Source organism: Podarcis melisellensis, assembly GCF_964234715.1.
Source record: "Podarcis melisellensis genome assembly, chromosome: 11".
Taxonomy (NCBI): domain Eukaryota; kingdom Metazoa; phylum Chordata; class Lepidosauria; order Squamata; family Lacertidae; genus Podarcis; species Podarcis melisellensis.
Window position 1 is genome coordinate 54,614,532 of NC_138543.1, and position 16,784 is coordinate 54,631,315.

The following is a 16,784-nucleotide window of genomic DNA, read 5'->3' on the forward strand; positions in this document are numbered from 1 at the left end:
GGACTGGTAGAAGGAAATCTACTGTGTGAATCAAAAACTAGGGTGACTGAGCCCCTATGGTTCTGAATCAGAAGATGTCATTAATGAATGACATCATTAATGAAAAAGAGGGGTGGGTAATTTATAGAATCATAGAATTGTAGAGTTGGAAGGGGCACCGAGGGTCATCTAGTCCAACCCCCTGCAATGCAGGAATCTCAGCTAAAGCATCCATGACAGATGGCCATCCAACCTCTGCTTAAAAGCCTCCAAGGAAGGAGAAACCACCATCTCTTCTGGGAGTCTGTTCCACTGTCGAACAGCTCTTACCGTCAGAAAGTTCTTCCTGATGTTGAGTCGGAATCTCCTTTCTGGTAGGGTTGCCATACAGTGGTGCCTCGGGTTACGAATGCTTCAACTTACTTTTTTCGGGTTACGAATGATTGTAATCCGGAAGTAAATTGTCCAAGCTCTTGGAGGCCACTGCCTGGAGGCAAACCCGGACATCAGCGGGGCCTACGGAGCTCTCTGAGGCCTCCATGGATGTTGGAAGCCAAGCCCTGGCATCCACGGGGCCTGCAGAAGCTCTGCGACTGGGCTCCAGCCACAGGAGCTCTCTGAGGCCTCCACGAATGCAGGGAGCCAAGCTGATTGTTTGGAGCCCCCTCCAAACAGTGATACTGTCTTATTTATTTTATAGTACAGTACATTGATTACTGCCTTCATTTTATGGATCAATGGTCTCGTGAAACAGTAAAATTCGTGTTAACTTGCTGTTTTAGGGGGTGTTTTTTCATCGTCTGGAACGGATCAATCCACTTTCCATTCTTTTCAATGGGAAAGTCTGCTTCAGGTTAAGAACGCTTCAGGTTAAGTACAGACTTCCAGAACCAATTAAGTACTTAACCTGAGGTACCACTGTATTTCGAAAAGTAAAAACCAGGACATCCCAAAAGTTGTTAAGCTTTTAAGGAAACCCCCCCAAATTGTCCAGGACAAAATGCTGCCGTCTAGAGATTTCCCCCTGGACGTCACTTCGGTCCATAGCAGTCACCTTCCCCCCCTTTTTAAGGGAAATTCCCTTATTCCGAATAGCATTCCTCTCAAGAAAAGGGAAAAGTTGACAGCTATGCTTCGGCCTTTGAAATCCCTGTAATGTCCAGGGAAATCCAGACATATGGCAGCCCTACTTCTTGTAACTTGAATCCATTGGTTGGGAGCAGGAGAAACAAGCTTGCTCCATCTTCATGTGACAGCCCTTAAAATGCAGCCTGCAACAAGGAAGATGGCTGGTACAACGTTCAGATTTTCTACCAAGCGGTTTGTTTTCTTAATGGCCCCATAGTCTTAACGGAAAATGATCAACAGTACAATCCTACTGGTGTGTACACAGAAGGAAGTCACATGGAGTCTTATGAGGCTTAGTCCCAGATAAGTGGGTAAAGGATTGGCTTAAAGGACAATTCTAACCTCACTTACTGGGAGTAAACCCCCTAGAATCCCCTAGGACTTACCATATTTTTCGCTCTATAGGACACACTTTTCCCCCTCCAAAAATGAAGGGGAAATGTGTGTGCATCCTATGGAGCAAATGCAGGCTTTTGCTGAAGCCTGGAGAGCAAGAGGGGTGGGTGCGCACCGACCCCTCTCGCTCTCCAGGCTTCAGGCAGCTATCCTCAAGCCTGCGGAGCCCAGCGGGAGTTCCCGCCGGGCTCAGAAGGCTTGTGGATAGCAGCAAGCTCCTGGAGCGAAGGCAAAGTTGCGCGCAACCTCACTGCCGCTCCCGGACCCGTTCTGGGGGCTGGGGTCAGGGGAAGCCCGGGCTTCCCCCGCCCCAGCCCCACGGCTAAAGAGGTAGCCAAGACAGCCAGCGGGATGGATCACGCTCACTGTCTTTGCTTCTTTGCTCTTTGGGGCTGGGGGGGGGGGAAATATTTTTTTTTCTTTATTCCCCCCCTAAAATATAGGTGCGCCCTATAGAGCGAAAAATACAGTACTTATGAGTAGCCATGGCAAGGATTGCACTCTTAGGCTCCCCTTCTTGTGTAATAATAATAATAATAATAATAATAATAATAATTATTATTATTATTTATTATTTGTACCCCGCCCATCTGGCTGGGTTTCCCCAGCCACTCTGGGCGGCTTCCAACAAAGATGAAAAATACACTAAAATGTCACATATTAAAAACTTCCCTGAACAGGGCTGCCTTCAGATGTCTTCTGAATGTCAGGTAGTTGTTTATCACTTTGACATCTGATGGGAGGGCGTTCCACAGGGCGGGCGCCACTACCGAGAAGGCCCTCTGCCTGGTTCCCTGTAACTTGGCTTCTCGCAGTGAGGGAACCGCCAGAAGGCCCTCGGTGCTGGATCTCAGTGTCTGGGCAGAACGATGGGGGTGGAGACGCTCCTTCAGGTATACTGGACCGAGGCCGTTTAGGGCTTTAAAGGTCAGCACAAACACTTTGAATTGTGCTCGGAAACGTACTGGGAGTGTTGTGCCAGGTTCTATATGATGCTTGATTGCTTTCCTGTGGGTTTCAATGTTTCATTGAAAATGCTAATTTCATACCATAACGCCACATTTTCTCCATGTCTACAGCGCTGACAAGAGGTACCTGAAACTCTTTTAAGTTTCCCCCTCAAAAGACCTTCTTTCTCCAGTGAAGCAACTCAAACACGAAAACCTTATAAAGACAAATAATGTGGGAATGGTAAAGGAAATGCATGAAATTTCAGGCCTCTTTGCCATATTTGAGAGACACAACTTGGAGATGATTTCAGAATACTCAAACACATTCAGTGCACCAAGTTGGCTCCTAGTACACTGTAGATGTTTTAGAGTTAGACCACCATTTCCATCAGGCCCAGCTGGTGGTGGGATAGAAATTTAGTTTTGTGTTCATTTCAATGAGAAACCACCGAATTCACACTCTTCAAACGAATGTGTGAGGTCAAACATGGCTATGCTTTAAACTCTGCATTTTTGTGAATGTTGCGTAACTCTTCTTCAACAAAACGTTGTGTACAAAAGTGCACATATTAGTGAAAACAACATACAGAATGAGTTAACTCAGGGGGGATTGCTTGCAAACATGTGCATATTATTCAAAACTGCATACAAGAATGGGTTTATTAGGAGAAATTTGCTGATGAATTTTCATGAGGGTTTTTCTTCTGCAAAATAACATATTGCTGCAGAGATGTGGAGGACTGAAGATGGGGAAAATGAGAAATCGAGACCATATTTGCACCAGACATTTAAAGCAATATGTTACCATTTTAAACTATCGTGGATTTGCAGTTTGTTAAGGGTAACAAGAGTTGTAAGGTGACCCAAAATTCTCCTAATTCCCAGAATTCTCTGGAAAGAGGAACTCACTGTTAAACCCACTCTGTAAACTAAAACTCTGTGAGAGGAATAGGGGATAAGAACACTCATCAGCCTTAACAAACTACAGTTCCCATGATGCTTTGCGGGGGGCCATGATTCTTAAAGTGGCATAATACTGCTTTAAATGTCTACTGCAGGTGGGGCCTGAGATAAAATGACAGATTCATCCACACACACTCCAGCTGCACAACAGCGGCCATAACAACATCTTTCTTATTTTCATTTATTTATTTTGCACCATTTACATACTGCCTGATTGTAATAAAAACCTCTAAGAGGTGTACAAAAACAAACAAACAAACACACTAGAATTATCAATGAAAGACAGTTAAAAACATTCCAAAGATGATTAAAATAAACAGTAAGCAAAAAAAAAAGGAGATTAAAATGTATGGCAGCATTCTACATAGGCGTGTCAAAGCTGAGAAAAAGAAAAAGGTTTTAAGCAATCACTGAAAGGAGTTTTTGTTTTATTTTGCCATGTTGAAAAAGTACTTTCTCATGCATCTCCCAAATCTCTTCCCAGTTAGTTTCATTTATGACCCCAGAATGAGCCATCTTGTTCAGCATTTGAAATTAAATCTCTCCTGACTTAAACCTGCAACTGCACTCCACCTTACCTTGCCAAATGTCAGAAAAATAGCTTGCCATTCTTCCCAAACAGCTTCTCATTTGACCTTTTAAAATTCTTGTTAAATGAATACCCTGTTTGATGTATTTATGCTCCATTTGATTGTAAAAAAACAACAACCCTCAAAGTAGTTTACACAAAGATCAACCATAAAACCAGCAAACAATTACATTAAAGCATACAAGCAGTTAAAATACTAAAACAGTTTAAAATTCACACCAGTGTTTCTAAACATCAGGGGTAAAGAATGTTTTTAGCAGGCACTGAACAGAGGAAGGCACCTGCTTGGTCTCAATAGGCAGGGAGTTCCAAAGTGTAGGTGCTGTCACACGAAATGATGGAGTTCTTACAAATGTGGTAGGGATATTATGTGTCACCTGCAGCAGTGCCAATTCCGCACTCAAGCAGGCAAATATATGGCAAGGCGATTGTGTAGGTAATCTGGCCTCAAATTATTAAGGGCTTTGTATACTAATAGCAGAGGGACGCAGGTGGCACTGTGGGTTAAACCACAGAGCCTGGGACTTGCCGATCAGAAGGTTGGTGGTTCGAATCCCTGCAACGGGGTGAGCTCCTGTTGCTCAGTCCCTGCTCCTGCCAGCCAACCCAGCAGTTCAAAAGCATGTCAAAGTGCAAGTAGATAAACAGGTACCGCTCCGGCGGGAAGGTAAACGGCATTTCTGTGCGCAGCTCTGCTTCACCAGAAGCAGCTTAGTCATGCTGGCCACATGACCCGGAAGCTGTACGCTGGCTCCCTCAGCCAATAAAACTAGATGAGTGCCACAACCCCAGAGTCGTCAGTGACTGGACCCTAACGGTATTTACCTTTATAGTAATAGCAACACCTTGAAATTAACCTGGGAGCAAATCAGCAACCGGTGTCGATCTCTGAGTACAGGTGTTATATGCTGACAAGGCGTCACCCCTGTCAGAAACCTCGCTGCAGCGTAATTGCTTTTCAGGGCTTCCCAATTCCCGTTCTTCTCTTCCCCGTGGTCTCCTCAAAAACAAAACAGAACAAACTTCACAGGCAAAACCAGAAGGAATTTATTCCTGCCTGTTAGCTCCAGCTAACATTTGACGGTAATAACTGATTCAGCAGCAAGGGTGGCGAGAGAGCACGACGCCTACGCCCCGCTCCAAATTTGTCACACTGTTCACGGAATATGGCAAAAGGATGGAATCTCATGCATCTCCCCGGCGGGCTGTTTTCGGAGCGTTGACGGATGATACGCCTTGCGGAATGCATGACATTTGAGACCCCCTGTTTCGCTCCACGGCGCCGATTGCACAAAATGCCATGCATTTCCTCAAAGGTGGCACCTTTCTGGTTGCCACAAGGCTTTCTGCTTCTTTCCCTTTCACCACTGTGTGCTGCCACACCAGTGCATGGCAACGTCACCTCTGCATTTTGGCGACGCACTTCACAGAATGGTCACCACAAGGCATGCTGAAGTCACGTGAAACGTCTTTGCCATAGGTTCCCTGTTCCCCACATAAACATACAGGAATATGCATGTCTCCGTGTGTCATCAAAGACAAGAAACAACCATTTCAGAGTAGATTTCACTTCCTGCTTCTGTTGCATCTATATTTTTATAGGTTGGGGTGGGGGCAAGTCAGTCTGAATGACATCTGTGTGTCCTGTCTAGGCCTGTGATCCAGTGAGGCTTAGAATTGATTGATTGATTGATTGATTGCATTTATTTTCCCCCTTCCTCCAAGAAGCCCACTGAGCCTCTTAGGCTTGCTGATCAGAAGGTCGGCAGTTCGAATCCCCATGACGGAGTGAGCTCCTGTCGCTCTGCCCCAGCTCCTGCCAACCTAGCAATTTGAAAACATGCCAGTGCGAGTAAATAAATAGGTACCACTGTGGCGGGAATGTAAACGGCACTCTGGTTTCTGTCACAGTGTTCTGTTGTGCCAGAAGCAGTTTAGTCCTGCCAGCCACATGACCCAGAAAGCTGTCTGTGGACAAACCCTGGCTCCCTTGGCCTGAAAGCGAGATGAGTGCTGCAACCCAATAGTCACCTTTGATTGGACTTAACCGTCCAGGGGTCCTTTACCTTTTACATAGTTCTCTTCCCCCTCTCCACTTTATCCTCACAACAGCCCTATGAGGTGGTTTTGGTGCGCTGGCGATCTCCACTAGGGAGAAAGCGTCTTCACCCTGGCATGTCCTCCACCGGGAATACAGCAGGGAGAAGCGTCTTCATAAAGCTCTTACCTTTACTAAGGCAAGGCGGTTGGCGGTGGCTGGAGGATGGTGGGCCGAGTCAGCCTGGCTGGGTTGGGGGTGCCGGCGGCATGCGTGTGACATCACATACGTGCGACACCCCCCTCCATGTTGGGCACAACTCAGTGACTCTGCCTAAGGCTGCAATCCTGTGTACAATTATCTGGGAGTAAAAACAATAGAACTTACTACTGAGAAGGCATGAATAGGGTTGCAATGGAAGAGACTGAGCATATGTTCTGGATGTTCCCTGGTTCAAATCTCACCTGTGACATGAACTCTCCAAAGTAAGAGTTTTGTCCTACACCTTAGATTTCCATGCATACCAACGAAAAGGTAATAGCAGCACCACTTCTTCACGAAGCAAGCTGATCCTAGTTTCTGCACATCGTGGAACTTGTGAGAACATGGGATCAATGTTTTCCCCCTAGGGCCAACTTTCCCCTGCTCTTCCCTTTCTTAAATTCCCTGCCTTCACTGTTCCTTGCTTCCTGCTTCTCTCCCCAGTAAGACCAGCTACTCTGGTTTGTACCCAGCACTCTTCGGTTGTCAGTAGTCCTCTTGACGGCGTCCTCCAATGCTGTCTTTCAATTTAAGAAACCAAAACACTGGGAGAAGCACAAGATGCGCCCAGCGTGACCCTCAGTCCAAGGTGTCTGTCCCAGCCAAAATGACCCCTCACTTCCCTCAAGGGAGACTGACTGTGAGAATTCCATGCTGCCTCTTTCATCGTCTCAGCCTTGGAATGTTCATGGACATTCTGACACCTCCCACCAACTCAGCCAATAGGAACCAGATGCTTCATGACCACTGCTGTGCTTTACAATAGATATTGGGAGCCCTCCACCACACTTAGGTTCAAATTATCAGGTGATGTGTCAGCTGAGTGGTGCAAATGCATGTGCAGACCATCTGTAACAATCACTGTTAACCCCTTCTTTTCAATAATTGTTCTTTCTGGGGGCATGTGTATATTTCAGGAGCAGCTCTGCCTTTGAGAGGAGCAAAACGGATGTTTTTCGAGTGAGAACCAACAACGTTGGGACAATCAGAAAAATAAGGTACGGTAGAGGAACTTACCACAATATGGAGACACAGAATATTGGGTTCCCCTGAACCACATAGTCTTATCCAGGGGTCAGCAGACTTTTTCAGCAGGGGGCCAGTCCACTGTCCCTCAGACCTTGTGGGGGGCCAGACTATATTTTGGAAAAATAAATAAATGAACAAATTCCTATGACCCATAAATAACCCAGAGATGCATTTTAAATAAAAGTTTAAAATATAGTGTGGGGGGCCAGACTATATTTTGGAAAAATAAATAAATGAACAAATTCCTATGACCCATAAATAACCCAGAGATGCATTTTAAATAAAGGGACACATTCTAATCATGTAAAAACATGCTGATTCCCAGACTGTCCGCTGGCCAGATTGAGAAGGCTATTGGGCCGGATCCAGCCCCTGGACCTTAGTTTGCCTACCCATGGTCTTATCGGATAAATTCATGGGCTTTCAGCAATAAGGTGCACATCAAGTACCCGAATTAAAAGCAGGCATGATGGCTTGCTAGCAGGGCCAGATTTAAGTTTGATGAGGCCCTAAACTACTGAAGGTAATGGGGCCCTTTATATGTCCAGCTGTCCTTTGTCAGCAACAAATTGTCAGTTTTGTTGTTGTTGTTAAATATATGCTATATGGTAATTTATGGACCTAATAGGTATCTAAAGCCATTTGCCACTGTTGCTGTATGTAGGTTTTATTTCATTTGTTTTTTATCTTATATTTTGGAAATGTACATCCAGTTCCCCCCCTTTAAATTTTTTGGGGGCCCCCAAAAAAGTGGGGCCCTAAGCTATAGCTTGCTTAGCTTATATGTAAATCCGGCACTGCTTGCTAGATAGAGCGATTACTCTCCTCTCCCCATGCCCTGCTTCTTCCAAACCCCTCTGAGAAGAAGGGGCGAAAGCCGCAGTGCACAAGCAGACGTCCTAGCACAGGGCCCCGCCCAAAATCCCCACTCAGCCCCAAATTCTTGACTTGAAATTCCCACATTCTGTGCTGTCCCCAGGGATAAGCTATCTGAGCAAATAAAAGTCATCGCTTGGAATATAGAAATTTAGGAAGGGGCCTTAAACCAAGTAACACCATCGGTCCATCTGGGTCAGTATTGTTTTCTCTGATCAGCAGCAGCAGCTGTCCAGAATTGCATACAGGGATCTCTCCTGGTTCTAGAGATGTTGAGGATTGAATTTGGGGCCTTCTACATCCACATCAGGATGCGGGTGGTGCTGTGGGTTAAACCACAGAGCCTAGGACTTGCTGATCAGAAGGTCGGCAGTTCGAATCCCCGCGATGGGGTGAGCTCCCGTTGCTCAGTCCCAGCTCCTGCCAACCTAGCAGTTCGAAAGCATGCCAGTGCAAGTAGATAAATAGGTACCACTCCAGCGGGAAGGTAAACGGATTTTCCGTGCGCTGCTCTGGTTCACCAGAAGCAGCTTAGTCATGCTGGCCACATGACCCAGAAGCTGTATGCCAGGTCCCTTGGCCAATAAAGTGAGATGAGCGCCGCAACCCCAGAGTCGTCCGCGACTGGACCTAATGGTCAGGGGTCCATTTACCTTTACCTTTTTACATCCACAGCAGGTGCTCTAACACTCAGCTACTGCCTTTCCCCCATAATGGCACCACAATATCATATATGTGAGCAAATAGCTCATCATTTGGTGATTCTGTAATGTGAGAATAGCCACCTGCCCTTGGAGGGTGTATGACAGGATGAAACCCTTTTAATGAGCTTAAGAGTTGTGTTTAAATCAAGAGATTAGGAAACTAATCAAATCAGGCCATTGTTATAAAGAAGAACCCCAGTTTGTCAATGGAGCGGTTCTTATTCATGTTACGACATGATATATATATATGAAATGATAAAAATAATACTAGTATATAATATAACTGCGATACTTGGTTGGCAATCCTTGTTAATGATTTTTATGCAATTTTACCTACATCTTTTCACAAAATCTTTTTGCCAAGACGAGTTGAAAATTATTGGAATTACGCAGAAATGTGAAAATGTCAATTATTTTTTAATGTCGTTATTTACCAAGCAAAGCTAATCAATTTACTCAATATATCTTTTGAATTCCCAAGTTATGTTACAATTTTTTTTGCACCCCTCATTTTGGGAATCTGAAAGTTGAAAAATTCAGCACTCCCTACTGTTGAAAAATTTCAAAAAATTCAGCACTCCCTACTGTTACATTAAACACGAAGGTGTGGCAAACCCCCCAAACCCGAGTCTTATTCTGATTTGTGTGACAGAATTGAACACGACAACACAGGGATGAACGCCAGCTGGTTTCTGGATCGTGTGATAGTGACGGACATGAACAGGCCCCACCTCCGCTTCTACTTCCCGTGCAACAATTGGCTGAGCAAGGATGAGGGTGACGGACTCTATGTCAGAGATCTTATCGGTAGCCTTAACCCCATGGATGTTCCCAAAGGTATGTCATTCCGCAATGGGCTAAGTTTACGACTGTGCAGAACAGCATTGAAATGGTGATGCTGGAGGTGGTTATAAAGTGAAAGAATATGGTAATGATTTAAGTCTTGGGGCAATGACGCCATCAAGAAATTTACAGAAAGCAAGGGAGAGCGGGCATAACAACAACAACAACAACAACAACAACAACAACAACAACAACAACAACTATTTATACCCCGCCCATCTGGCTGGGTTTCCCCAGCCACTCTGGGCGGCTTCCAACAAAACACTAAAATACAATAACCTATTAAACATTAAAAGCTTCCCTAAACAGGGCTGCCTTCAGATGTCTTCTAAAAGTCTGGTAGCTGTTGCTCTCTTTAACATCTGGTGGGAGGGCGTTCCACAGGGCGGGTGCCACTACCGAGAAGGCCCTCTGCCTGGTTCCCTGTAACTTGGCTTCTCGCAGCGAGGGAGAGGGAGGGAGGGAGCCGCCAGAAAGCCCTCGGCGCTGGACCTCAGTGTCCAGGTAGAACGATGGAGGTGGAGATGCTCCTTCAGATATACTGGACCGAGGTATGGTTGGGTTTCTGCCGTGGGGTCGACCTCCTCCTCAAATTTATATCCCACCCTTCCTCCAAAGGATCTCAGGGCAGCAAACATGCCAATACTAAGACCGTACAATTTAAACTTCTAAAACAAGTTAAAAACAACTCTATGCCACAGGAGAGGCAAGGATCCTAATTGCCAAAAACTGGAAAGAAGAAACTGTGCCAACAAAAATGGAATGGCAAGACAAACTGTTAGAGTATATCAAACTGGCTAGATTAACAGAGGCAATTAGAGATCACACTAGACAAGAGTTTCAAAAAGCCTGGGGAAAATGCAGAGAATACTTCACAAAACAGTGCCCTAAAATACATACCTGGACTTGTTTCGATTAATGTCTGCCTGAGACGTTGTGGATATTTAAGTTACAATTAGAAAAATCTTAATAATTATTCATGAAGGAAACAGTTTATAAGAAGTAAATAAGGAGGCCAGGAACAGGATAAAGGAAGTCTTTTATTTCGTTGTTTGTATTGTTGTATGTTATGCTCACTGTATGTTATGTTCACGTTTAATGAGGGTGGGTTGTATATTGGTGGGGTGGGGGGTTTATATTATGTTGTAAATAAAATTCCAATAAAAATTATTTTAAAATACTAAAAACAACTATATAAAAACATTTAAAAATTCCTAAAAGCAACCATACTCAAACTAATAATTTATGGGTTATCAGGACAGGACCTTCAGCCTAGGTCAGCAGGACTGTTTTGCATTTTTCTCCTAAATGTTAACAGTGAGGGAGACTGGTGCAACTCATTGGGGAAGGCATTCCACAAGCAGGGAGCCACCACCAAGAAGGCCCTGCCATGAGTTACCGCCAACCAGGCAAGCCCCCAGTGACCTCCCTTGCTGGTTGTAGGTTCTGAGATGGTTGATCAGGGGAAGGCACTCTGTTCGGAGCAAATGTGTGCCAAATGTGTGCTTCTTCAGGAATTGTTCTTTTCTGTGGTTTCCTCCAAGGATATATGTATTACAAACACTTGCATCCCTTCCAAACCAGTGAAACACTCCTGGCTTCCCCCAAAGAATCCTGGGAATTTTAGCTTTGCTGTGGAGGATGCTGTGGATATCATTTTTGGAAATGCTTTCCTGCCCTTTACAGAACTGCAGCTCCTAGCAATTCCCAGTGAAAGGGAATGAGCAATAATCCAGCGTGAAGTTTGCCGCAGTGTCGATCCATCATTTTACTTGCCGCAAACCAGGCAGGTGGCTCACAAGCAACACCGGCAATCTTACCATGTGGAGCATGTTACATAGGTATATGTAATACGAGCAGGGAGTCCACCTCCCCCTGGTGTCAAAGACTTGTGAAAATGGAGCCCGCAACACTTAGGTCAATCATAGTTCATCTCTGCTGGCTAAAAGGTCAGTTCAACGGAGATGAACTCGGAGTAGCTTTTCCCGCATCAGAAAGAGACTAGACTCTTCCTGGAAAGGAGCACAACTCTGATGGTTGGGCAGCTGTTATATTACAAGGGCTGATTAGGATGAAGAAGCACCCCGACCAAGCAAATAATAATAATAAATGATAATAATAACACCCTCCACGGCCAGAACCGGGCTCAGGGCGGCTAACATCAAAATATATGATACATTAAAACATTACACTTACAGTTTTGGCAACTCGTTGTTGTTGTTTAGTCATGTCCGACTCTTCGTGACCCCGTGGACCAGAGCACGCCAGGCACTCCTGTCTTCCACTGCCTCCCGCAGTTTGATCAAACTCATGATGGTAGCTTCAAGAACACTGTCCAGCCATCACGTCCTCTGTCATCCCCTTCTCCTTGTGCCCTCCATCTTTCCCTTTTTTTTTTTTTAATAAATATTTATTAAGGTTTTTACAGAAAAAAAAAGAAAACATCCAATAACAATAAACAATACCACTCCGTTTAACAAAATTTCATATCCTCTTTGAACTTCCTCACGCCTCCCACTCCCATTTGCATCATTAATAAATTTTGTCCAGCAAATTATCATCTTATTTCCATATTTTAAAACCGCTTATTTAATTACAATAAAATTGTTCTCCTGCAAATTTGTTTTTCTTAATCTCTCTTGCCATCAGTTCCTAATCTATTTTAGTGATGGCCAATTATTTATAACTAAGCATCTTTTTTAACATTCCGATAAATCATAATATTTTTGTAAATAAATCTTGAATTTCTTCCAGTCTTCTTCCATCCTTTCTTCTCCCAGGTCTCGGATTCTGCCAGTCATCTCCGCCAGTTGCATATAGTCCATCAGTTGCATCTGCCATTCTTCGTGCCCTCCATCTTTCCCAACATCAGGGTCTTTTCCAGGGAGTCTTCTCCTCTCATGAGGTGGCCAGAGTATTGGAGCCTCAGCTTCAGGATCTGTCCTTCCAGTGATCCTCAGGGCTGATTTCCTTCAGAATGGAGAGGTATGATCTTCTTGCAGCCCATGGGACTCTCAAGAGTCTCCTCCAGCACCATAATTCAAAAGCATCAATTCTTCAGCGATCAGCCTTCTTTATGGTCCAGCTCTCACTTCCATACATCACTACTGAGAAAACCATAGCTTTAACTATACGGACCTTTTTCGGCAACTCAGTATACTCCAATTAAATAAAACCAAACAAATCTAGCCAAACATCAAGTACCTATCTGATTAATTAACAATTATTGCATTGTTAATGGGAGGGTGGGTTGGTTTTTTTGCGGGGTGGGGCAAAAGTGAGAAAAACTTTAGGTTTCCCTCTTACTGGCAAGAAGCAGAAACTTCTTTCCATGTTCCTTGCTGTAATATGCTTGTTTGCCATGGAGAAGGGGTGACATTTGATGCCAGTGGGTCACAGCTGCCCCACTGATTTTGCCAGTTTCTATATGCCAAAGATTATTCTCACCCCTATTGTTGTTGTTTAGTCATTTGGTCGTGTCCGACTCTTCATGACCCCATGGACCAGAGCACGCCAGGCACTCCTGTCTTCCACTGCCTCCCGCAGTTTGATCAAACTCATGCTGGTAGTTCAAGAACACTGTCCAACCATCTCATCGTCTGTCGTCCCCTTCTCCTTGGGCCCTCCATCTTCCCCAACATCAGGGTCATTTCCAGGCAGTCTTCTCTTCTCATGAGTTGGCCAAAGAATTGGAGCCTAAGCTTCAGGATCTGTCCTTCCAGTGAGTACTCAGGGCTGATTTCCTTCAGAATGGAGAGGTTTGATCTTCTTGCAGTCCATGGGACTCTCAAGAGTCTCCTCCAGCACCAGAATTCAAAAGCATCAATTCGTCAGTGATCAGCCTTCTTTATCATCCATCTCTCACTTCCATACATCACTACTGGGAAAACCATAGCGCCACTACAGAGAAGGCCCCCTGCCTGGTTCCCTGTAACCTCACTTCTCACAGTGAGGGAACCACCAGAAGGCCCTCAGTGCTGGACCTCAGTGTCCGGGCTGAACGATGGAGGCGGAGACCCTCCTTCAGGTATACAGGACTGAGGCATAGCTGTCAACTTTCAGATTGGAAAACAAGGGATCAGCAGCCTCACCTGTCCTGGGGACAGTCTACGGGATATCTAACAATCTGGGATAGCAGCTGGAGGCAGCGGGAAATGGTGCTGGAATAAGGGAATTTCCCGCAAAAAAAGGGAAGGTTGACAGCTATGGACCGAGACCGTTTAGGGCTTTAAAGGTCAGCACCAACACTTTGAATTATGCTCAGAAACATCCTGGGAGCCAGTGTAGGTCTTTCAGGACTTGCATAAACAACTATGCAGAAGGTTGCGTCAGAAACCTGGGCAACAATGCACAATTTATGATCCAGCATAAGCAAGGATTATACAGTAGGTTGGCTGAAGTTTGCGAAGGATCTGTCTCTATGAGCTCCGGCTGTCTTTTGGTTGAGTTCACATTTGCTGGTTCCATCCATCTAATCCATGCAAGGCATCTAGCAGCTGGGCTGATTTGCACTGAGCCGGTCTTGCCAAACCGACAAGCTGGAGTTGGAGAACCGCATGGCTTTGAACATGCCCAGTGGCACAGTTGGCCAGTCGTGGGGGCAGCAAACACGATGCCTTGCCTGGTTTGAAGGCAAAAGGGCTTCCAATTTCTAAAGCCCTGTTTTCAGAGAGCTGCATCTTTAGCAAATACCTCCAGCAAATGTGAGCTCAAATGTGCAGAAAGGCTTTGGGGCTATGTGGAACGGCAGTGAGTGTGAAAAGCCAGGACTTGTTGCTTCGTTACTTAAAGCTGCCATCCTTATAAACGATTGTAAAATGATTTATGGGGAAAGTGGATACAGAAACTCAAAACCTGTGGCCCTACCAAGCTGAATGTTGGAAGATTCAGGACAGAACTTCATCACGCAACGTGTCGTTAAACTGCGGAACTCACTGCCACATGAGGCAGTGATGGCAAGCAACTTGGACGGCTTTAAAAGGACCAGGTAAATGCCACCTTGCCAACAAAAGTCCGTATAGTTAAAGCTATGGTTTTCCCAGTAGTGATGTATGAAAGTGAGAGCGATGCTTTTGAATTATGGTGCTGGAGGAGACTCTTGAGAGTCCCATGGACTGCAAGAAGATCAAACCTATCCATTCTGAAGGAAATCAGCCCTGAGTGCTCACTGGAAGGACAGATCCTGAACCTGAGGCTCCAATATTTGGCCACCTCATGAGAAGAGAAGACTCCCTGGAAAAGACCCTGATGTTGGGAAAGATGGAGGGCGCAAGGAGAAGGGGACGACAGAGGACGAGATGGTTGGACAGTGTTCTCGAAGCTACCAGCATGTGTTTGAACAAACTGCGGGAGGCAGTGGAAGACAGGAGTGCCCAGCGTGCTCTGGTCCAGGGGGTCACAAAGAGTCGGACACGACTAATCGACTAAACGCCAACAATAAATGTTGAAGATGTGGATTAAATAAGGCAGATTTCATACGTATCTCTTGGAACTGTTCTCAGATAGAAATATTCTGGAAATTGGTTCAGGTTAATATCTCTGCCATGTTAGGATATCATATACCCTTGGAAGCTAAAATATCGCTGCTTGGTTTTCTAGAATAGGTTGTTTTGGAAAATAATTGAGAAATTGCTTTCAGCTTTATAACGGCTGCTAAGATTATAATAACTAAAAGGCGAGGGGAAATGATAAGTCCTACTCTATCTGAATGGAATGAGAAAATTTGGTGCATAGTAACAAGGATTAAGCTAACTTATTATAAAATAATAACATATCAACCAGCCTAACAGGTATATGGAAAAATGGGTATTGTTTTCAATGTTTTGTTTTCAATTTTACATATTTTATGTGAATTTTACTTATTTTATTTGCAGTTGCCCCTAAGGCTAAGGAGGAATTGAATGCAAACGTACAGAAGATGTACAGAAAATGCGTAAAAATATATAATTGGTTGTGCTTAGCTGAGTTTTTTGTTGTTTTTTTGTTTAGCTGCTTTACTTTCCCTTCAGTGGCCTTTAGCTCCACCCATTTTAGCTGTTGGCTCCGCCCATCACCAGAATGCGGCCCCTGGAGAGCTCTCCAAATTTGAATCTGGCCTTCGGGCTGAAAGTGGTTCCACACACCTGCGGCAATTACTCTCTCCTTTTTTTCCATTTCTGTTTGCAAGAATCCGAAAAACAAATCTGTGGCGTGCTGAAGGGACAAAGATACTTTGCAGATCCCTAGACATGTATTTGGACGTGATTCCTGGCGAATCAGTCTTCTCCATCTGTTTGCATTTTGACTCTTTTCTGCCGCTGCTTCTTTCTGGTTGCCAAGATGTCGGGGTGCGTGTGAAACTAGGAACCAGTCCAAGCTTAATTAGCCTCTCCTTCCTGCCAGATTTAGTCAATGATGCCACTAAACAGGTCTTCCGAGGGAAGCAGAGAAATTCACACAGCCCTTCCAGGCACACGAATTACTTGCCTCGCTCTTCCACTGTTCCTTCTTACAGACATGTAGTCTTCATGCCTGGTGAAGCTGGAGAAATTTAAAGGGGTCTCTAGACTGGAAGCATCCCTCTCAGGAACCCCAAAGAGAAAGATGTAGGCTCGAGGTGAAATATTGAAATAAAAATACACATAGGAGGCAGCCTCAACAATAATGAGGAGGCTGTGAAGAACCACATCCAAAGCAATGGTGTGTTTTTTATACACTTCCAGAATACATACGGGATTTCTATTCACCGATCGAGGGATTGCAGCAAGTCTTCACATTTGCAACCCAATAGCATCACCTTGAACCAATCAAATTCGTTTGACTCTTTAGAACAGCCCTGATCATCCTATCATGTGATTGCATATAATCGTTGCTCAGTGTCTTTCTTTATTAAGACTTTGATGAAATTTTCCTGTTCATTTCCTGGCCAATGTGTTTGTAACCAGCAGAGGGAGCAGACACACTGTGTTATGGGGATTGTCCAAAAGGGGTGGTTAGAACTAGTGCAATGCATCACTGAACTTCCAGAGTGCTTTCACCCATGGTTCCCT

At 44.8% G+C, this 16,784-nt stretch overlaps 1 protein-coding gene and 1 long non-coding RNA gene across 5 annotated transcripts in view; one reads left to right on the forward strand and one right to left on the reverse strand.

Moving 5' to 3' along the window:
* The window catches only part of LOC309380271, a 162,130-nt gene that overhangs the window by 36,067 nt on the left and 109,279 nt on the right, over positions 1-16,784 (reverse strand). The window lies entirely within an intron of this gene.
* LOXHD1 (lipoxygenase homology PLAT domains 1) overlaps positions 1-16,784 on the forward strand; it is a 175,919-nt gene that overhangs the window by 29,699 nt on the left and 129,436 nt on the right. For all 4 annotated transcript variants that reach the window (XR_014172698.1, XM_081929534.1, XM_081929535.1 and 1 more), the window contains exons 3-4: positions 7,222-7,302; positions 9,566-9,750. Coding sequence is in view for 3 of the 4 variants with exons in the window: in XM_081929534.1 (XP_081785660.1) it covers positions 7,222-7,302; positions 9,566-9,750 (266 nt within the window). In the remaining variant the exon portion in view is untranslated. The remainder of the gene's footprint in view (positions 1-7,221; positions 7,303-9,565; positions 9,751-16,784) is intronic.